Raw genomic sequence first — 23,068 nt, forward strand, 5'->3', positions numbered from 1 at the left:
GATGACATGATCGGTCTGCCAGGACAGTTCTGTTTGTGGATTTTGGGTAGGAGGTAGAAGCGGGCCGTCCGAGGTTGGGTGACTATCAAGTTGGAAGCTGTGGGAGGAAGATCTCCAGAGGAGATGAGGTCAGTGACAGTCCTGGAAACAATGGCTTGATGTTCTGTGGTGGGGTCATGGTCCAGGGAGAGGTAGGAGGAAGTGTCTGCGAGTTGACGCTCAGCCTCCGCGAGGTAGAGGTCAATGCGCCAGACAACAACAGTACCACCCTTGTCAGCGGGTTTGATGACAATGTTGGGGTTGGACCTAAGAGAACGGAGTGCAGTGAGTTCAGAGAGAGACAGATTGGAATGGGTGAGAGGAGCAGAGAAATTGAGACGGCTAATGTCACGCCGACAGTTCTCAATGAAAAGATCAAGAGAAGGTAAGAATCCAGAGGGAGGGGTCCAGGTGGAGGGAGAATATTGGAGGTGGGTAAAAGGATCCGTTGAATGGGGAGAGGACTCCTGCCCAAAGAAGTGAGCACGGAGACGAAGACGGCGGAAGAAGAGTTCAGCATCATGCCGAGCCCGAAATTCATTGAGATGAGGGCGTAAGGGTATGAAACTAAGTCCTTTGCTGAGCACTGAACGTTCAGCATCGGAGAGGGGAAGGTCAGGGGGTATAGTGAATACGCGGCTGGGGCTGGGATTGGAAGATGGGGTGGGACGGAGGGACAAGCAGGGGTGGAGGGTCCCAGATGGGTGTTGGTGTCGATGAGTTGTTGGAGCTTGCGTTCCTTAGCACTTGAGAGAAAGAGAAAAAGTTTCTTGTTGAGGCGACGGATGAGGCGAAGAATAAAATGAAACTGGGGGCACGCGCAGCTTTGAAAAAGGGTGCGGCGGTGCTGCTGGAGGGAGACATCTGTGGAGAGCTGTGAAGAAAAGGGCCGAACTTGAAATGTGGTGCCCAGTGGGGTGACAGTGGGGTAATAAATGTGGAGTGCAGTATGGGTTTCTTGTAAGAAACAGTAAACTTTATTTACAGACTCCAGATGATGCTACATGCTTGTTCCAAGACCAAGGCTAAAAAGCTCCGTTCCCTACGTTTAGGGCTGATTCGTCTGTACAGTCACAAGATCCCCATAACAGTAAGAAGTGTTTAATTTAGAATTATTACACCCACCATGTTTCCCTGGAATGTATGATTAATGAGACGGGGTTGGGATGATACGTCGTGAAAACCCACCATTGGGGCCAGCGGGTAAAATGTCCTTTTTCTTGTCTGCTACCGCAAATCTGGGACAATTGCACCCAAACTTTTTTTTTTAACTGTTCTTTCTGTGTCTTAATCAAATCTCTTGTTCTCCCTGTTTCACTTTCTGGGGCTGATTTGACATGAAATTCCATGGCCCAGATCTCACAGTCAAGAGTAGAGCAAATACACCACTACTGACTGTGATTTAATCTGCCCACTTACTATTTTATGTTGGTGCCCTGTACCTCCCAGTTTTAGCTCCAGTTTGAATCCAGCAAAAATCAGAGTCAGAAGTGTCGCGTATAATTCCAGCAAAGCCATGGCCCCTTTTCCATCATGAACTGAAGACATGCCCCTTAAGGTCTGTTTTCAGTTCATTGACTTGCATTGTGTTTAGGTAGACCTGTCAACCTCCACAGCCTCACCCCCAAAATGTTCACCCCCTCCTTCACCCCTGTAATGATCTCCAAAGAGACCGATAACTTTTAAAAATAAATTCAAACTTCTGGTCAATAGCTGAATGACAAGATTTCGCATTTTAAGACTTCTACTGTAACAAGTGGCTAAAAACACTCATAATTAAGCACTACCTTTCTAGGCAAGCAATGCTTCAAACTATAAACCGTAACATTCTCTTTCTCCTTTTGGTAAAACTGAAAACACACTTCACAGATATACCTTGCACTGTCCTTTAAGTAGACATTCAATTCTCCCAGAACCAGTCCAGGGTGATTCTTAGCTCCTGATGGTTTAATTCTAATATTTTCTTTTCTCATCCTGGAACTTTTAATCTCATATCTTTCATGATGAGGTTTTCTCTGCGCAGTGTTTGATGCGTAGGAACAGCATATTACATTAATTTATCACAAGAGGAAGTTATCTACGTAAAATGCATATCTTGCTGACTGCAAAGGCTTTGTATCTTGTTTGAATGCAGACAATTGCAAACATTTGAAATCAAGGAAACTGTTTGCAGAGACGGTGGCTAGCAAAATATGTTGTTTATGCAGAAATGAATGGCTTGAAGGATACCAATATGAAAGCTACTATCATTGTGTCTTTCTTCGTAACTGCCTGTTGGTTTGGTACAGTATCTTTTTACCTTTTTCAAAATTTTCTATTTTAAGTTTAAGCTGTTTTATAACTGCTTCCGTTGAAATAATGCTGATTACATACATAACTATTCCTTTCAAAGCTAACTAATTCACAAAATTTTCTGAGTCTTAATTTCAAAGGCTTATGTGACAGAAGAACTGTTAGCTAATCCTTGTCATTCGTAAATAGCCTGTTAAGATCCTGAATTCAGACTTTTAAGGTCCTGTGTTGAAACATTTCACATTTTTGAATTTTTCTGCTAAAAAATGTACAATTTTCCATGCTTTAGTGCATTTTTAAAAAAACACGCTTGTTCACTTGATGGGTTGACGATTGAATTTGATCAGTTTCGTAATCATACATAAAATGGTTTGATTTCTGCAAGTCAGACCTAGCTCTAAAGCCTTTAAATATTTTAGAAGTGACTTTTCATACATTTAATAACGTTATTTATTTTAAAAGTAATACTTCTTGCCTTAAATGCTTTGTCAAACAATTCAATTTATGCACCCAAGATTAAGTTATGATTCTGCCGTTGACCTGTTTCTTTTTGTAGCCATTTTGTCTGTTCAAAAATGAGAAGGCATTGGATCCTGGCAGTCCAATTTAGGGGTTATTTCCTGCCTGATATCATATTGGTTTGGAAATTCTAGAGTAGATATTTTCAACCAGGGGTCTGCAACTTGGTCATGTTCGACTCAACTCATTAGTAATGGACTGGTGTAACCTTAAACAACATTTGTCTCATAAGCTCTCTATCAGCTCCTGTGACACTGTACCAACACTAGAGACACTTTATAAACAGTAGTGATACTTTACAAGCCTCAGTGACAACCTACTAACTTCAGTATAACTGTGCCAAAATCAGTGACAGTTTACCAACCCCAATGAAGAGTATTAACTTCAGCATATCTACCAACCTCGGTGAGAGTTTGCTAACCTCAGTTGTGCGCCCAGAAGGGAAAAACAGTTTGGACCAGTGCTCTTATTTCCCAGTTTTTACTGATGTTCCATTTTAAGGTATACAATGCCAGTTCAGGCCAGTTTTCTTATTTCCCAGCTTTTACTGTTTTTTTCCTTCTGGTACCTTCGGTCTAACTCTACCAACCTCAGCAACAATCAGTTAACTTAAGCAGGACTCTACCAGTCTCAACTTCATGAAAAGTCCAGCAACATCAGCATAATTTACCAATTTACCACCTTCAGCAGACCTCTAACAACCCCAGCAACAAAAAGTACATCAGCATGGCGTTGTGGTCACTTTGACAAATGGACCACAGGATGCTCAGGTACAGGTCACGATCATTTTATTCGAGCAATTGCAAGGGAAGAACCATCTCAATGCAGCTTGAGACAGTACACTGCTAAACTACAAGTGTTCATCATATTTATGCATTATTGGTCACGTACAAGAACAGTTTCCAGATTTTGATCATGTCAACATATAGGTTTACATTAAACAGACAAGTCTGGTAACAAGTACATGCACCGTATGTCCCTATTTGTTTCTCACCCAGGCAGAGACCTTCCCTCCTATCTAAACTAGGACCGTCTGTTCTTTCCCTATCTGCTGTAAACAGGCTCAATCTTAGTTGTTTTTCAACCTAAGGCTCCAGTCTGACTCCAAAAACACCCAATCTATCATATTTGCATTCTTCTTTGTCCAGTGTGGCCTTGCTGATACTCACAAGTCCTGAGAATGTACAATGTTCAGATTTCTTTCTGTCCAGCCTGGCCTTTAACTGTTAACCGCTTACGCAAACAGGTTTTGCGTGCTTGGATATTTTAAGTATTGATTCCCTTCAATAAGTTCTTACTGTATCCCTTTATTTCCCCCTAACAATGGGTAAGATAAATTACAGAGAGCAGAAAAAGTACATGTAAACATGCAATAACTAGCAAGGCCAGGATTTATCATTGGTCGGGCAGGCACAGTGGGAGTGTGCAGGGTCGGTCGCAGAGTCGACCACCACCTACGATCATCTCCGCACCGCGATTTCATGTGGGCGGGCCAATTAAGGCCTACCCAGTGTGGAACGCGAGTGGTAGCGCTGAGCGCTACCTGTGCAGGCGGGTGCAGGAGGGAGAGTCGGGTCCAGCGCTCTTTAGTGCATGCATGCGAAAGAGCGCTTCAATCTGCCTGAGGTACGGAGCTACCTCAGGGAGATTGAAGCGATTGTTAAAAAAATAAGTAATTACAGTAAAAAAGCAATGAAACATGTTCCCTCAGGTGACTGTGTCACATGAGATTGGACAAGTTTTCATTTTTCAAAGAAAGTTTTTATTCAAGTTGTAATAGCACTCGTGGATGAGGTTTCCTAAAAAACATGAAGGCAGCTTCGCCTTTTTGCCTGCCTGCCAACTGTTAGGTTGGACAGGTAGCGTAAATATGAAATTAATTAGTTCGTTAAGAACATAAGAACTAGGAGCAGGAATAGGCAATCCAACTCCTCGAGCCTGCCCTGCCATTCATTACGATCATGGCTGATCTCATTTCGGCCTCAACTCCCATTTCTCGCCCTCTCCCCATAACCTTTCAACCCATTACTAATTAAAAATCTGTCTTTCTCCTCCTTAAATTTATTCAACATCCCAGCACCCACTGCACTCTGAGGAAATGAATTCCACAGATTCACGACCCTTTGAGAAAAGTAATTCTTCCTCATCTCTGATTTAAATCTACCACCCCTTAGCCTAAAACTATGGCCTTTCATTCTAGAATGCCCCAGAAGGGGAAACATCTGCTCCACATCTACTTTGTCTATCCTCTTTAGCATCTTATATACCTCAATTAGATCTCCTCTCATCCTTCTAAACTCCAGCGAGCAGAGGCCTAAACTGCTCAATCTCTCCTCATAAGACAAGCCCCGCATCTCTGGAATCAATCTAGTGAACCTCCTCTGAACCGCCTCCAATGCAACTACATCCTTCCTCAAGTAAGGGGATGAAAACTGTGCACAGTGCTCCAGGTGCAGCATCACCAATGCCTTGTACAGTTGCAGCAACACTTCCCTATTTTTATACTCTATTCCTTTTGCAATAAATGTCAAAATTCCATTTGCCTTCCTTATTACCTGCTGTACCTGCATACTAGCTTTCAACAATTCATACATGAGGATACCCAGACCCCTCTGCACTGAAGCATTCTGAAGTTTCTCTCCATTTAAATAATAAGTCACCTTTTTATTCTTCCGACTAAAATGGATAACCTCACACTTATCCACATTAAACTCCATCTGCCAAGTTTTGGCCCATTCACCTAACCTGTCCATATCTATTTGTAAATTCCTTATTTCTTCATTGCAACTTACTTTCCCACCTATTTTGGTGTCATCTGCAAATTTAGTTATAATACCTTCTATCCCTGAATTCAAGTCATTAATATAGATTGTAAATATTTGGGGCCCAAGGACTGAACCCTGTGGCACCCCACTAGTTACAGCTTTCCATCCAGAAAAAGACCCATTTATCCCGACTCTGTTTCCTGTAGGTTAGCCAATCCTCTATGCAAGCTAATATATTACCCTGAACTCCGTGTGATCTTATCTTGTGTATTAATCTTTTGTGCAGCACCTTATCAAAGGCCTTCTGGAAGTCCAGATATACTACATCTACAGGATCCCCATTATCCACTTTGCTTGTCACATCTTCAAAGAACTCTAGCAAATTAGTCAAACATGATTTACTCTTTATAAAACCATGCGGACTCTGATGGATTGCATTTTGACTTTCCAAATGCCCCATTACTACTTCCTTAATAATGGATTCCAACAATTTTCCAATGACAGACGTTAAACTAACTGGTCTATAGTTCCCTACTTTTTGCCTCCCCCCCCTTTTTGAATAAGGACATTATATTAGCATTTTTCCAATTCACTGTAACCTTTCCAGAATCCAGGGAATTTTGGAATATTATGGCCAATGCATCCACTATCTCTGCTGCCACTTCCTTTAAGACCCTGGGATGTAGGCTAGCAGGTCCTGGGGAGATGTCACTCTTTAATCCCAATAGTTTGCTCAGTACTTTTTCTCTAGTGATGGTGATTGTTCTAAGTTCCTCCTTCTCTATACCCTCTGCACTACCTGTTACTATTGGGGTGGTACTAGTGTCCTCCACCGTGAAAACTGAGACAAAATATTAAGACCATAAGACATAGGAGCAGAAATTAGGCCATTCGGCCCATCGAGTCTGCTCTGCCATTCAATCATAGCTGATAAGTTTCTCAACCCCAATCTCCCACCTTCTCCCCGTAACCTTTGATCCCCTTACCAATCAAGAACCTATCTATCTCGGTCTTAAATACACTCAATGACCTGGCCTCCAAGGCCTTCTGTGGCAATAAATTCCATAGGTTCACCACTCTCTGGCTAAAGAAGTTTGTTCTCATCTCTGTTCTAAAAGGTCTTCCCTTTACTCTGAGGCTGTGCCCTCGGGTCCTAGTCTCTCCTACTAATGGAAGCATCTTCCCCACGTCCACTCTATCCAGGCCTTTCAGTATTCTGTAAGTTTCAATCAGATCCCCCCTCATCCTTCTAAACTCCATCAAGTATAGACCCAGAGTCCTCAAATGTTCCTCATATGTTAAGCCTTTCACTCCTGGGATCATTCTCGTGAACCTCCTCTGGACCGTCTCCAGGGCCAGCACATCCTTCCTGAGATACGGGGCCCAAAATTGCTCACAATATTCTAAATGTGGTCTGACCAGAGCCTTATAAAGCCTCAGCAGCACATCCCTGCTTTTATATTCTAGTCCTCTCGAAATAAATGCCAACATTGCATTTGCCTTCCTAACTATCGACTCAACCTACAAGTTAACCTTAAGAGAATCCTGGACTAGGACTCCCAAGTCCCTTTGCACTCCAGATTTCTGAATTCTCTCCCCATTTAGAAAATAGTCTATGCCTCTATTCTTCCTACCAAAGTGCATGACCTCACACTTCCCCACGTTGTATTCCATCTGCCACTTCTTTGCCCATTCTCCCAACCTGTCTAAATCCTCCTGCAGCCTCCCCACCTCCTCAGTACTACCTGTCCCTCCACCTATTTTTGTATCATTTGCAAACTTAGCCAGAATGCCCTCAGTTCCTTCATCTAGATCGTTAATGTATAAAGTGAAAAGTTGTGGTCCCAACACTGACCCTTGAGGAACTCCACTAGTCACCAGCCGCCATCTTGAGAAGGACCCCCTTAACCCCACTCTCTGCCTCCTGCCAGACAGCCAATCTTCTATCCAGTCTAGTACCTTGTCTCTAACAGCATGGGCTCTTATCTTACTGAGCAGCCTCCTGTGCGGCACCTTGTCAAAGGCCTTCTGGAAGTCCAAGTAGATAACATCCATTGGCTCTCCTTTGTCTAACCTGCTCGTTACCTCCTCAAAGAATTCTAACAGAGTTGTCAGGCATGACCTCCCCTTGATGAAACCATGCTGACTTTGCCCTATTTTACCATGCACTTCCAAGTATTCTGAATTCTCATCCTTAATAATGGACTCTAAAATCTTAGAAATGACCGAGGTCAGGCTAATCGGCCTGTAATTTCCTGTCTTTTGCCTCACGCCCTTCTTAAACAGGGGGGATTACATTAGCGATTTTCCAGTCCTCTAGAACCCTCCTTGACTCCAGTGATTCCTGAAAGATCACCACTAACGCCTCCACTATCTCTTCAGCTATCTCCTTCAGAACTCTGGGGTGTAATCCATCTGGTCCAGGAGATTTATCCACCTTCAGACCTTTCAGTTTTCCTAGCACCTTCTCCTTGGTAATGGCCACCATACTCACCTCTGCCCCCCCGACTCTCTTGAATTTTGGGGACGTTACTCATGTCTTTCTCCATGAAGACTGACGCAAAGTACCTATTCAGTTCCTCTGCCATTTCTTTGTTCCCCATTATTACTTCTCCAGCGTTATTTTCCAGCAGCCCAATGTCCACTTTTGCTTCTCTCTTACCCTTTATATATCTAAAAAATACTTTTGCAATTTTCTTTTATATTACTGGCTAGCTCATATTTAATCTTTTCCCTCCTTATTTATTTTTTAGCTGTCCTCTGTTGGTCTTTGTAGGCTTCCCAATCCCCTGGCTCTTCACCGCATTGTATGCTTTCTCTTCAGCTTTTATGCTGTCCCTGACTTCCCTTGTCAGCCATGATTGCCTCGTCCTCCCTTTAGTATGCTTCTTCTTCCTGGGGATGAATTTTTGCTGTGTCTCCCAAATTACTCCCAGAAACTCCTGCCATTGCTGTTCCACTGTCTTTCCTGCTAGGCTCATCTCCCAGTCAATTCTGGCCAGCTCCTCCCTCATGCCTCTGTATTTGCCTTTATTCAACTGTAATATCGTTACATATGGTTCCAGCTTTTTCCTCTCAAATTGCAGGGTAAATTCTATCATATTATGGTCACTTCCTCCTAAGGGTTCCTTCACCTTAAGCCCCCTTATCAAATCTGCCTCATAACACATCACTAAATCTAGAATTGCCTGTTCCCTAGTGGGCTCCACCACAAGCTGCTCCAAAAGGCCATCTTGTAGACATTCCACAAATTCATTTTCTTGGGATCCACTACCAACCTGATTTTCCCAGTCTACCTGCATATTGAAATCCCCCATGATCACTGTAAGCTTGCCTTTTTTACACGCCTTTTCTATCTCCTGGTGTATCTTGTGCCCCACATCCTGACTACTGTTCAGAGGCCTCTACATAACTCCCATTATGGTTTTTTAACCTTTGTGGTTCCTCAACTCTACCCACACAGATTCTACATCATCTGACCCTACGTTGTTTCTTGCTATCGATTTAATTTCATTTCTTACTAACAAAGCAACCCCACCCCCTCTGCCAACCTGCCTATCTTTTCAATAGGATGTATATCCTTGGATATTTAGCTCCCAGTCCTGAACCCCCAGCAGCCATGTCTCCGCGATGCCCACCACATCATACCTGCCAATTTCAATCTGTGTCACAAGCTCATTTACCTTATTTCATATACTGTGTACATTCAGATACAGCACCTTCAGTCCTGTATTTCCTGTCCCCCTTCTCATTGTCGTCCCTTTATCTGATGTGTTTGAAGTAAGATTCCTAGCCCTTTCCAAACACTTTGTCCTATTTTGTGTTCTGGAGACTTTAATAGCCTCTCCTGGGCTCTCCTTTCTTTTCAGTTTTTTCATAATTTTCCATGAAGTTGAATCCACCCCTCCACATGCTAACCTGCTGCTTTGTTTCCCATTAGTCATACTTCTTGGAGTTTTACCCTTCACTTCCCTCCCACTTTCTAGTTTAAAGTCCTGTTGACCACCCTATTTACCCTCTTCGCTAGAACGTTGGTCCCGGATCAGTTCAGGTGGAGACCGTCCCAACGGTACAGATCCCTCCTGTTCCAATACTGATGCCAGTGCCCCATGAAATGGAACCCCTCTTTCCTGCACCACTTCTTTAGCCACGTGTTTACTTCTCTTATTCTCTCATCCCTCCCTATGCCAATTTTCACGTGGCTCGGATAGTAATCCGGAGATTATAACCCTTGAGAACCTGTTCTTTAATTTAGTTCCTAGTTCCTGGTAATCCCCAAACAGGTCCTCTTTCCTAGTCTTACCTATGTTATTTGTCTCGACAGTGGACCACAACAACTGGATCTTCCCCCTCCTCTCCAAAATCCTTTCAAGCTGGTCAGAGATGTCCCTCACCCTGGCACCGGGCAGGCAACATACCATGGGTTTCCTAAAGGAGCCTTTACTATGAGATGATTAAGCGTCTCTGCCATTTCTGTGTTCCCCACTATTAACTCCCCAGTCTCATCCTCCAAGCGACCAACATTTATTTTAGCTACTCTCTTTCCTTTTATATACTTGTAGAAGCTTTTTGCTATCAGTTTTTACATTTTGCACTAGTTTTCTTTCATAATTTACCTTTGCACTTTTTATTTTTTTTTTAGTAACCCTTTGTTGATCTTTAAAAGTTTCCCAATCTTCCACCCTGCCACTGACCTTTGCAATTTAGTATGCCTTAGTTTTTGCCTTTATGTTATCTTTAACTTCCATGCTTAGCCATGGATGCTTTTTCCCTCTCTTACCATCATTCTTCCTCTTTGGAATATATTTTACTTGGGAGGAATTGAATATCTCCTTAAATATCTGCCACTGTTCATCAACAGTCCGACCTTCTAATCTTCCTGCCCAGTCCACTAGGGCCAAATCTGCCCTCATGCCTATGTAGTTACCTTTTTTTAACTCCAGAACACTAGTTTGGGACTCAAGTTTCTCGCTCTCAAACTGAACTTAAAATTCTAGCATGCTATGATCACTCTTCCCTAGAGGAGCCTTTACTATGAGATCATTAATTAATCCCATCTCATTACACAAAACCAAATCCAGAATAGCCTGCTCCCTGGTTGGTTCCACAATATATTGCTCCAAGAAACAATCTCTAATACACTCTATGAACTCTCCCTCGAGGCTACTCTTACCAATTTGATTAATCCAGTCTATATGAATATTAAAATCGCCCATGATTATTGCCGTGCCTTTCTTACATGCTCCCAGTATTTCCTGGTTTATACTGTGCCCTACTGCTGAACTACTGTTTGGGAACCTATTGATTACTCCCACCAGGGACTTCTTTCCCTGCTATTTCTGATTTCTACCCAGACTGCATCTACATCTTGCTCTCCAGTGCCTATATCATTCCTCACTATAGCACTGATCTCTTCCTTTACTAACAAAGCTATACCACCTCCATTTTCTTCCTGCCTATCCTTCCGAAACACTGAGTGCCCTTGGATATTCAACTCCCAAACTTGTTCTCCCTGTAACCACGTCTCAGTAATCTCCACCAAATCGTACCTATTTATCTCTATTTGTGCTGTTAACTCATTAGATCCTGGCCCATGTGTACTTTCCCTATTAATTTATTTGATAGAGGTAAGATAAATGGGCAATAAGAACCCAGGTTTGATTCCTGGTCTGTGGTTAAATAATTGATCTCATCCCACAGGCTGTATGAGTGCCACTATTAGTTTTCGCACTCATAAGAGAAAAACTTATCACTTTTCACAACCAACGGACATCTTAAGTGCTTTCCAGCCAATGAAGTACCTTTGAAGTGTAGTTACTGTTGGAATGCAGGAAACACAGCTGACAGTTTGTACACAGCAAAATGTCACAAACAGCAATGTAATTTTTGTGAAGTTGATTGAGAGATAAATATTGGCCAGAACACTAGAGATAACTCCTCTTCTTAAAAATAACACCATGGAAATTATATATTCATATAAGCCGGCAGGTGCTGCCTCAATTTGACATCTTATCCCAAAGACAACATTTCCCTCAGTATGACACTGGAGTGTTAGCATAGGTGTTTGTGCTCAAACCCTCGAGGGAACATGAACTCAGGACTTATGTCTCAGAGGCAAAGGTGCTACCAACTGAGGTACAGTTCTCACAATTCCTATGGATTGGGCAGGAAAGTGTGCGGGTGGAAATGATCGATGAGGGGTGGATTGGCCTCATTGTGATGATTTGCTTAGTTGAAAAACTTGCCAACCTGCATTATTCAAACCTACACAAATCAAACTTAGGTAAGGTACCCAAGGGTAACTTTCACTGTGCAACTTTAGCCCACAGCAATCTGCATCTAGGGGCAGGGAGGAAGGGGGAAAAGATGAAAATGAAAAAGTATGGCATCAACACTGTTAGAAGGTGAGTACATTATAAATTTATAAATTAGGGCCTTAGAATGTATTAATACTAGCAATCTAGAAAGCTAGTACAAATTCTTCTACTCATTTAAATGTTCTTAATTTATGCCATGCTAAAACCTGAGTACCCAGTTTTATTAATATTGTGCCGTCTTAATTCACAAAAAGAAACCACTAAGCTGAACCTTTAGTGCAGAATTTCAAACCCATTACACACATGTAGCGGAGTAAAGTGGATGTAAGCAACTGGAAGAATCCGCTAAGCCACTAATCCACTAGGCTCATGTAATTAGCTTATTATCTAATATTTCAGTTGTGTTTTCTACTGGTATCAGATGCATCTGTCAGTAATAAATTACTCTGCATATTCTGAGATCTCCCCTGAAACTCCTTGATGTTTATGCCCTGTATTAGTAGCCCTGTAGTAGGATTATTGGCAGGCTTTTTGAGGTTCTTTCTAAATCATTTTTCTTGCTCTTTTGGATCTTTTCCTGTTTCCATGTAACTGGCCAGGAGGCCTGTGCTGACATATTTTTCCCACATATATCATGGGCCAGAAATTTCTGAAAAGTTAACGCTGTGTGATTGATGCCCACCATTATTAATGTGCAAATCGTCCACAACTTGTAGCAAAGAAGATATACCCTGTAAATAGAGGATTGCCACAAGCTGTTAGCCAGTTTGCATTGCTCCACCATTAGTTTCACAAAAACATATCTAAACTGCCATTTCATTGCTGTACTCAGTGAGTGCTGTACTGTTGGAGGTGCTGATTTTTTAATGTGATAGTAAACCAACACTCGTTTGCCCCCTCAGTGGATGTAAATATTCCCATGCTACTAGATAAAGGATATGGTAAGATAGAGCTGGGTTTACCTCATCAATGTAGATGTGAATGCTTTCCCAATAATGTTGCTAAAGGGCAGAATGCAAATGACAAATGGAGGTGGCCTACTTTGTGGAGAAGTCATGTAAGATTTTGGTAAGATGATAAGGGATCTGCTGTCACAGAGCGAGTCAGGGGAGCTTTCTGCAGCCTATTCCCACAACATTGGGCTCAGCATTTGCCAGCTGAAGTCTTCTATTTCTCTTAAAGGTCTTCAGTAGAAGAGTTGTTACCATCTTTGCAGTGTTTCTGCCCTTTTAGTCCCCTTCTCACATCTTCTGGTATGGTGTTGGCATCCTTGATGCTGCGCCACCAGGATCCTCCGCCCTTACACTGGTGAGTTGTCTCTTAATGGTGGGACACCTATTGGAATTCCACTGTGCTTATGGAATGACACTGGTTTGGAGATGAGAGTAGATCTTGGGGGTCTGACAGAAGCGCTCACCCCCATTAGAACTCAGCTCTGAAGAGGAGAGTTCTCTTCCAGATTATTTTTTCTCACCTTAAGAAGTAGTTGATGGATACAATGAAAGTTCCGTATTACATATCTGCCATTAAGATCTTGTGGCGTGTGTATCTGCTTGTCTTGGAATGGAATGCATCTGTAAAAATAAAACAAGGTTGATACTTCCGATTTATAGCTCCTGGATAATTACCTGAAGAGAAAAAAATTGTAATTGAAAACTGTGGGGAAAAGGCGGGGGAGTGAAACTAGGTGAGTTACTCTTGTAGAGAGCTGGCACAGCCGACAAGCCCATAGCCTCCTTCTGTGCTGTAACCATTTCATGGTCCTATGATTCTATGTATAGTGGAGTTATAAAGCTTCCCTATTAATTTTGTATTTACAGTTTTGAACTGAATCTGTTTGTGATAGAAAAGCACAATATATATTTATTATTGCTGTTTAGTCCCATATTAAAATACGTCATTTAGTAATGATGAAGGTGGAGAAGAATAAAGTTGTGTAGGTAGATGTTTACTTCATAGTTAACATACAAACTGTGTAATCTGGCATTCAGACAAAACAGGAAATATTCTAAAATTGAAAATGATTTAATTTGAACCACAGAGTTAGATTTCTCAAAACATGAATCTGACTTGCTTTTCTTGAAACAGCTCCACCAAAATGCATCTGTGCATGAAAGTTTGGTCTTTACCAACTTTGAGATACACAGAAAATGGATTATTGTTGTACTGAATTAGACTTTGCCTTCACTTTAAAAAAAGATTTAAGCAAAATCTTGGCAAAAGAACACAATTTGTAGTGTAGATTGTTTAATTTAGCGTTTTGCAATTGATATGGAAATTACTGTGTGAAAAAAAAAGATGTCATCGCACTCCAGTGTGGTGCAACATTTCAAACCTCATGCTAATATTGCACCTGGGACCATTTTCTGCTTCCAAAAGCAAAGAAAAAGTATAGCACAAGTCTGCTTCAGCTCACACTATCTTCAAAGCTTATCAGCAATTGCGCATCACACAAAAAGCCTCCAGTTATTCATATTTTTGTGTACCATGTTTCATTTACGGACAGCAGAAATTTTGACAACCATTCAAGCTGCTTCCAATGACACATCACAAAAAAATAAATTTCTCAAAGCCAACAAGAATCTTAATATAGACAGAAAATAAATCAGTACTTCATTGGATACATTATTTATTCAACAAATAGACCCAACATAATATTCTCCCAAATTTGTACATTATTTGTTTAAGTCTATTTGCTGGATAAGAAGCAATACCCAACAGGGTGCTGATATATTGTCTTCTGTCGCATGAATACATTTCATTTTGAATCAATATTGTTTAAACAATCTATGACGTCCAATACATCCATATTTTACATTTAGTTAAATTGTTACTATTTAGCAATTTATCAATTAAGTTAGGATGTATCATTTTCCTTCTTATCTGCAGTGATAGCTTCATACCTCAGCAATGAGAGCATGCCACTTAAACTGCCAGACTGCTGATGAAAGCAGGTGCAATTATATATATATTTGCTAAACCCATGGGTTCCTGCTATCTGAAAGATTGCATGTACAATAATGGATGATAATGAGTTAATAGGGTACTGATGATAAAGTGGACTTTGAGTTCATACCCAAATTGGTTTATAATGCTTTCTGGAAGCATTTGTACATTTGTTTGAAACTCTCTGCTCACTTACTTCTATTAATGTGAATTTTCCCCTGTTATTTATAATTTGTTATGTGGTGTAAAGTCCCATAATGATGTAAGAAAATTCCTAAAACCTGTTCTTTTGAACAAACGGTTTACAATTTGTATTGAATTGTCACCTTCTGTGTCCTTAGCAGTAATAAGAATAGATTACTAATCTTTACATATCCACTAAATAAAACTCACCTGTGATATTATGGTGTTTGTGAATATCATATTTTGAATAATAATAAATAAAATTTGTATCAAAAATCTTTACTTTGCCACTTGAAGGTTATTTTTTCCTAGTCTAAGGTTCAAGCTAATTTACCTTTGATGCTATTTCAATATTTGCAAACATTGCTCCTTATTCATGTGCAACTTCTGCTTTGTCTTTGCAGAAAATGGAGTTCATGCTACACATGTAACCAGCATCCTGGGCAACAAGATCAATTTAAACTGTTTCATTAATCAGCCCTCTAAAGAAATTAGACTGGTCAAATGGAGTCGATCAACAGTGAATGCAACCCAAGACATCGCATCCTACAATGTTGATTATGGGTTGCATAAATCCTCCAAAGATGACAGACTAACAGTTTCATCTTATAATACAACTTTTCTTCAGATACAGCCTGTAGACCTGACTGATGAAGGAAATTATACATGTGAAATTATAGCTATCAGAGGAATTTTTCGAGTCCACTTTTCTTTGTTTGTGATAGGTAAGATTACTATCAAACTCTCCTCAGAACTAGTGAAACCCTCTTTCTGGCAAACTTCAAATTTATCACTTAAAATTACAAAGCTTTGTGTATTGATTTAAATATATATTAAAAGTACTTTTGCATTGGAAGGATATTATTAATGATTTGAAGATATTTACATGGTTTAAGATTGAGACTAAAGACTCCTGTAATACACAAGAGCACAAGAATTAGGAGCAGGATTAGGCCATTCTGCCCTGCAAGCCTGCTCTGCCATCAGGGCTGACCTGTGGCCTCAACTCTACTTTCCAGTCTACCCCCTATAACCTTTGACTCCCTTGTTAATCAAGAATCTATCTAATTAAGCTTTAAAAATATTCAATGACCCGGCCTCCACTGGTCTTTAGGGAAGAGAATTTCACAGACTAACAAATCTCTGAGAGAAAAAAAAACTAATCTCTGTCTTAAATGGGAGAGCCCTTATTTTAAATCAGTGTCCCCTAGTTCCCACAAGGGGAAACACTCTTTCAGCATCCACCCTGTCAATCCCCCTCAGGATCTTATATGTTTCAATAAAATCACCTTTCATTCATCTAAACTCCAACGGATGCAGGCCTAACCTATCCAATCTTTCCTCATAAAATAACCCTTCATCCCAGGGATTAGTCAAGTGAATGTTCTCTGAACTGCTTCTAAAGCAATAATATCCTTTCTTAAGTAAGGAGACCAAAACTGTACATAGTACTCCAGGTGCAAGCCAGGATTTTCATCCTTGAGGAGGGTAGCGGGATTCGGGAGAATTCTCAACTTGGCCTGCCCACCTCAGAGGAAAGTGCCCGGAAAGGCGGGATCTTCATTGCCGGGGGATGGGTGCAGGTTGGAGTCAGGCCAGCTGACCCAGGAGGAAGTTCAGAGACAGCCACAGGGGCTGCCGGGTGAGGAAGTGGGCTGTTTAAAAGGCCCGCCTCAGCACTGTGTTAAAATAAAAACTCGAAGGCCCTCCAACCCTCACCCCTCACAGTGTTAATGCCCCCACACACTCCCCATGCCCAATCCATGCCACCTCATACTCCCACCCACTCCCTATGGTACCTCACACCCCAGTGCCCAATGTCAAGCTCTGCCCTTCCACCCAACCCCCATGGCCCCTCATTCTCCCACTGCCAAGCTATGCTCTTCCATCCACGCCTCCAGGGCCCCTCATATCCCCAATACCAAGCTCTTCCCTTCCACCCAACCCCAATGGCCCCTCATTATGTATGCTTGGCTGAGAGCCCAGAAAACCATTACTTCTGTTGAAACAGTTGTAAACCAGAGAAAACATTGCTTGATTGGCAGCTCAGGCTTTCTGATGTCTGTGGTCAATTTTATACTGTTTACTTGCACATGATTAAGTGGTTTCAAATGGTTGCAGTTTTTGTTATTGATATTTTAAAGTTTTATTACCTTCGAGTGAAATGTTTTTTTAAAGTAGAAAGATGTGAATAAATTACTTTTATAAAGCTTTCTTTTAACACAACCCCCTGTCATTATGGGCTTCATTGGTTCTATACAGTGTATAGTGGGTCATTGGGCATGGAAATGCTATAACTTGGCATTGAGGGCATGAGAGGCCCATGGGGAGTGGATGGGGTGAGACTTGGCATAGAGGCTTGAAGGGGACCTTTTGAACTTACTTTTGAAAAGGACCCCTCATGAAGACTAGGGTTCACAACTCCTCTGGGGGACCATGAACTACGGCTCTTTAAAGGCCTGAACCAACTCCATGAAAATTGCAGTGGTATAGGAGAGGCCTATCTCCACAATGGAATCAACCAGGTCAGGAGTGCTGGATGTGTGCTTTTGACAAGAACCAGGATATACCCTTTAAAGGCATTCAAAAAAATCAGACAGCCTGCGAATGCAGTCAGGAATCCCGGAATCAGGACTCGTCTGCCACATTTGAAGGGCTCCCATGTTATCCCAACTCAGTGAAAATCCAAGACCACGTACAGCTGTTGCATCACTTCCTTTCTTTTATACTCGCTTCCCCTTGTGATAAATGACAACATTCCACTTGCCTTTCTAATTACTTGCTGTACCTGCATACTAACTTCTTGTGATTTATGTACCTGGACACCCAGGTTCCCATGTACTGAAGAGTTCTGCAGTCTCGTTCTCCATTTAAGTAACCTACTGCTTTTTTATTCTTATTACCAAAGTGGACAAGTTCACATTTTCCTGCATAGTACTGCATCTGCCAAAATTTTGCCCACTCTCTTAACCTAATCTAAATCCCTCTATGGACTCTTTGGGCTTGATTTTCATCTTCAAGGCAGGAAGTTTCCTGGCTCAGTGTGCCTGCCTTGGGGGAAAGTGCCTGCAAAGGTGGGATTTTCATTCTGCGGAGGGCAGGTGCTAACTGGAGTTAGGCTCACCATCCCCAGAAAGCGTTTGGAGGCAGCTACTGGGGTTGCCAAGTGTTGAGGTGGGATGTTTAAAAGGCCTGCCTTGGTGTTCTGGGACTTTGTCACTGTTACAATAAAAGCAATTAAAAAAGAACAGCCTCTAGCTCCTACCCCCTCATCCTTTCACCCCTCACACACGCCCCAAGTCTCGTGCATGCCAAGCCATGCCACCTCATGCCCCCACCCATCCTAAGGCTCCTCATACCCTTCATACCAACTTATGACACTCCATGCCCATTTACCCAGTATATACTGTATAGAACTGCTGATCCCTGTTGTAACAATGGCATGTGCGAAAACACTCTTAAAAACTAATCATTCATAAAAAATGCTTTTGCTACAGCCCTATAGAAGTGTTAATCATCCGGACTCTTTAAAATATCAGTAACAGAAACTGCAAGCACTTGAACCCTCTTTATCATGAGTAAATAAGCATTGCGCAATTGACAGAATAGGTCAGAGGGAAAGGGCTATCAATCAAACAATGCTTTCCCCTGGGGAACAGCTGTGTCAACAGAGTAATGGATGTCAGGGGTCGACTCTTCACAACTTCCTCTCATATCTATCTTTATGTCATCAGCAGATGTGGCAACCAAACATTCAGTCCCTCCATCCAAGTCATTGATATAGATTGTTGCGGCCCCAGCACTCGCCCCTAGTAACAGTTTTCCAACCCATAATGACCCATTTATCCCTACTCTATGTTACCTGTTAGCTAACCAATCCTCTATCCAAGCCAATATGATACCCCTACACCATGTGCCCTTCTTTTGTATAGTAACATTTGATGCGATACCTTATCAAATGCCTTTTGGAAATCCAAGTACACCACATCTACAGGTTCCCCTTCATCCATGCTGTTTGTTACTTTCTCAAAGAACTCTAATAACTCAGTCAAAATGATATTGACTCTGCCAGTTTGCATTAAGATTTTCTAAGACCCCTGCTATATCCCCCTTAATAATTTATTCTAGTATTTTCCTTATCACAGATGTTAGGCTAACTGACCTGTATTTTCCTTCTTTCTATCTCCCTCCTTTCTTGAATAGAGGGGTTACATTTGTTATTTTCCAATCTAACCTTTCTAGAAACTAGAGAATTTTGGGAAATTACAACCAATGCATCTATTATCTCAGCAGCCACTACTTTTCAGACCCTGGGGTGCAGGCCTGGGGACTTTTCAGCTTATGGTTTTAATAGTTTTCTCAGTACCTTTCCCCTGATGATTGTAATTGTTTTAAGTTCTTCCCTCTTTTTCACCCCTTGACTTACAAGTATTTCTGGGATGTCACCTGTGTCTCCTATAGCGAAGACAGACATAAAATATATTTTCAAAACTTCTACCATTTATTTATTTTCCATTATTAATTGCCAAGACACAATCTCCATAGGACTAACACTCAATTTAGTTATTCTGTTCCTTTTTAAATACTTGTAGAAACTCTTACTATCTGTTTTTATATTTCTAGCTAGCTTTCAATCATACTCTAATTTCTCCCTCCTTATTAATTTATCACCATTCTTTTTCTTTCAAATTGATACTATCCTTAACTTTCTTAGTTAGCCATGGATGGTATGTCCTTTCCCTACAGTCTTTCTTTCTCACTGGAATGTATCTTTGTTGAGTGTTATGAAATAGCTCCTTAATTGGCGGCCATTGCATCTCTACCCTTTAACCTCATTTCCCAGTTCACTTTAGCCAGCCCTGTCTTCATACCTTTGTTTATTTATTTGCCTTTATTTAAGTTTAAAACACTAGTCCTGGACCCACACATCTCACCTCGAACTGGATACAAAATTCGATCATGTTATGTTCACTACTACCTACAGGCTCCTTTACTATGAGGTAATTAATTAATCCCGTCTCATTGCACATCACCATGTCTAGAATAGACTGACCTCCGGTTGGCTCTAGAACATGTTGCTATAAGAAATTGTCCCTAAGACGTTATATAAACTCATCTTCCAGACCATCTTTGCCAATCTGATTTGTCCAATCTATATATATATATCACCCATGATTATTGCAGTACTTCCCTTACAAGCCCCCATTATTTCTTTCTGTAGATTCTATCCAACAGTGAAGCTACTGTTAGAGTGCCTATGAATTATTCCCACAAGTGACTTCTTACCTTTGCTATTTCTTATCTCTACTTAAACTGATTCTACATCTTGATCTTTAGAACTAAGGTCATCTCTCACTGTTGTGCTAATGTCATCCTTAATTAATAGACTGACCCTCCCACCTTCTCCTAGTTTTCTGTCCTTCTGAAATGTCAAGTACCCTTGAATATTCAGGCCCCAGCCTTGGTCACCTTGCAACCATGTCTTTGTAATGGCTATCAGGTCATACATGTTTATTTCTATTTGTGCTGACAATTTATTTGTTTTTTTATGAATGCTATACACAAAAAATACATACCAAGGGTACAGCTCTCACTATCCCAATACTAGTGCCAGTGCCCAATGAATCAAAACTCATTCTGCCCACACCTATCTTTATTTAGTTTTATAGTTATACTAAAGTTTACATTATTATTAAAGTTATATTAACGTTTACTTTATACTGCATTTTTGAGTGAAGATGCAAAATAATGTATTTGATGTACCAGTGCTAGAAGTACACAACAGTTCCAATAATGAGATGGCAGATACCTGACATACACTGACATTTCAGCGGACAGTAATTTAATTCTCCCATTATGTAATGAGGTAGGAATAGCCCCTATTGTGCATCTTTATAAAATTGATACTTTTAAGGAACCCTTTCCCATAAAGAAAAAAAAGAAAGATTTGCATTTATACACCTTTCACAGCTACAGATGTCCCAAGTGCTTTGCAGCCAATGAATTACTTTATGTGTAAGGTTGTAATCTAGGACCATTCCCTACTCTCTGTAGGACCACAGGAGGAGTGGGACAAACTGAGTTGTTCTTGCAGAGAGGTGGCACAGACACAGTGGGCTGAATGGCCTCCTTCTATGCTGTAACCTTTCAATGGGCAGAATTTTGCCCTTGGTGGGTGGGCTTGGCGGGGGCGAGTGGGAAGTCGACAGCTGCCCACGATCAGGGCCAGAAGGTGATTAAGGCCTGCCCAGTGTGAAGGGCAGCTGGGGAAGCTCTGAGAAGGGGCACCCGGAGGCATGTTGTCCGCCAGGTCCAATGGTGACCTAGGGTCCAATTCAAAAGCAGCCTGCATCGGAGTTGCAGCAGCGACATGGCTCGATCTATGAAAGAGAACAGGTGCAGGAGGTGAGGTCGGCGGGGCAGCCGGCCCCGTGTTTCTCCAATGAGTGCCCCGCTGTCCTCCCGGAGGAGGTGGCTGCCAGGAGGGACACCCTTGCCCCCAGAGACAGGAGGAGGAGGAAGACACCGCACCTCACCAAGAAGCCATGGAAGGAGGTAGCATCCCGGTTGAGTGGCCACGATGTGGTGAGGCGTACATGCATGCAGTGCCGGAAGCGCTTCAATGACCTGCTACACTCAGGAAGGGTGAGTACCGTGTTGGCGTGGGTCAGTGTGAAGAACAATTAAGGACTGGCCATCCTCCCTTAGAGTTCAGAGGTGCTAGAGTCTGAGAGGTACCTGGCAATGATGCCGGAACTGGTCAAGGGGGTGAGCGGTGGCTTGGACTGAGTGCCTTGCTGGGTCGAGGGCCACGAATTGGATGTGGCATGCATGGAACTCCTCAGGTGGGGTTGGCAAGGCTGCAATGGCGCTGCAAGTAGATAGTGGATTAATCAATGCTTCTCTGTTCTTTCAGAAGAAGACATCCCATAACAATATTGAGAGGTTGCAGACTGGTGGGGGACCCCCACACCAACTCATCCTCTTCCAGTATGAGCAGGAGGCTCTGGAGCTCGAGGGGCAGCATGCACCCTGATCAACCGGCCACGGTGAGACTGAGGTGTCAGGCGAAGGTAAGAGTGCAGTGCATGGAGGTGAGAATTTTGGACAGTGCAACCATTCTACTGTAGTCTCTTCATTGACGTGAGCCTCGAATCTGGGGTCCCCATTGATAATCGAAAGATGAGGGCATCATGATGCAGATCTCCATTGTCTTACCAGGGTGCCTGGCATACACAGTGACAGTTTGATGACTTTCACTAATGACATGTTCCTCTTCTCCCTTTTAGGTTCACCAGCAGGTGTTCGCACTGAGGACCCAGAAGGGCCACCCATTATCCTGGAGGACCACCACGCTCAGCACATACCTATGTCACACTCGCTCTGTCTAGCAGGTACCAGCGCAGATACCAGCGCCTCGGTAGGCATTAGATCGCTGTCTAGTATCTCAGTGCACAGCAGTGAGGGCACTTCACACTCTCTTGAGGTGCAGGCTGAGGCAGAGTGTGCCCAGGGCACCGGCAGTTGGAGGACTGCTGGAGACCAGGACAATGCTCAGCTGATGGCTGATAATGGGCCTCTGGACCCATCCATTAGGCAGCAGGTGTTGGAAGTTCAGTGGAGTGTGCAGGAGGATCTGGCGGAGATACATGAGGGAATGCGTGGCATAGTCTCCATTTTGGAGGAGTCCCTGCAGACCATGACCACTGTATTGACCTTCATGGCCGCGCGCAATGCCTCATCCATGGAGAGAGTGATGACTCTCATGGAGAGGCTGCTCCAGGAACACAATCAGTGTCCCTGGGGATGTACTCAGACCTGCAAGCCCATGCACAGGCAATGACCTCAGGTGGTCATTGGCATGGATGGGGCACCCGGTATCCCACAGACTATCTGCACGTTCATGGAGCGGAATCCCTTCCTGTTGACAAAGACACCCGCTGGCGCCTTGATGCCAATATGTGCAGTTGATGCACCCTGGATGCAGGGGAACCCAGCAATCGCTGC

General features: G+C 42.4%; 1 protein-coding gene across 1 annotated transcript in view; it reads left to right on the plus strand.

Annotated features, from left to right (window-relative positions):
- Window positions 1-2,181: 2,181 nt before the first annotated feature.
- Window positions 2,182-23,068, plus strand: part of LOC144691948 (cell surface glycoprotein CD200 receptor 1-B-like) — a 65,622-nt gene continuing 44,735 nt past the window's right edge. Inside the window, exons 1-2 of the mRNA XM_078560513.1 lie at window positions 2,182-2,321; window positions 15,466-15,786. Coding sequence (XP_078416639.1) covers window positions 2,249-2,321; window positions 15,466-15,786 — 394 coding nt within the window. The 5' untranslated portion in view covers window positions 2,182-2,248. The remainder of the gene's footprint in view (window positions 2,322-15,465; window positions 15,787-23,068) is intronic.

The sequence above is a fragment of the Cetorhinus maximus genome, chromosome 16 (genome assembly GCF_964194155.1).
Source record: "Cetorhinus maximus chromosome 16, sCetMax3.hap1.1, whole genome shotgun sequence".
In the NCBI taxonomy this organism is placed as follows: Eukaryota; Metazoa; Chordata; class Chondrichthyes; order Lamniformes; family Cetorhinidae; genus Cetorhinus; species Cetorhinus maximus.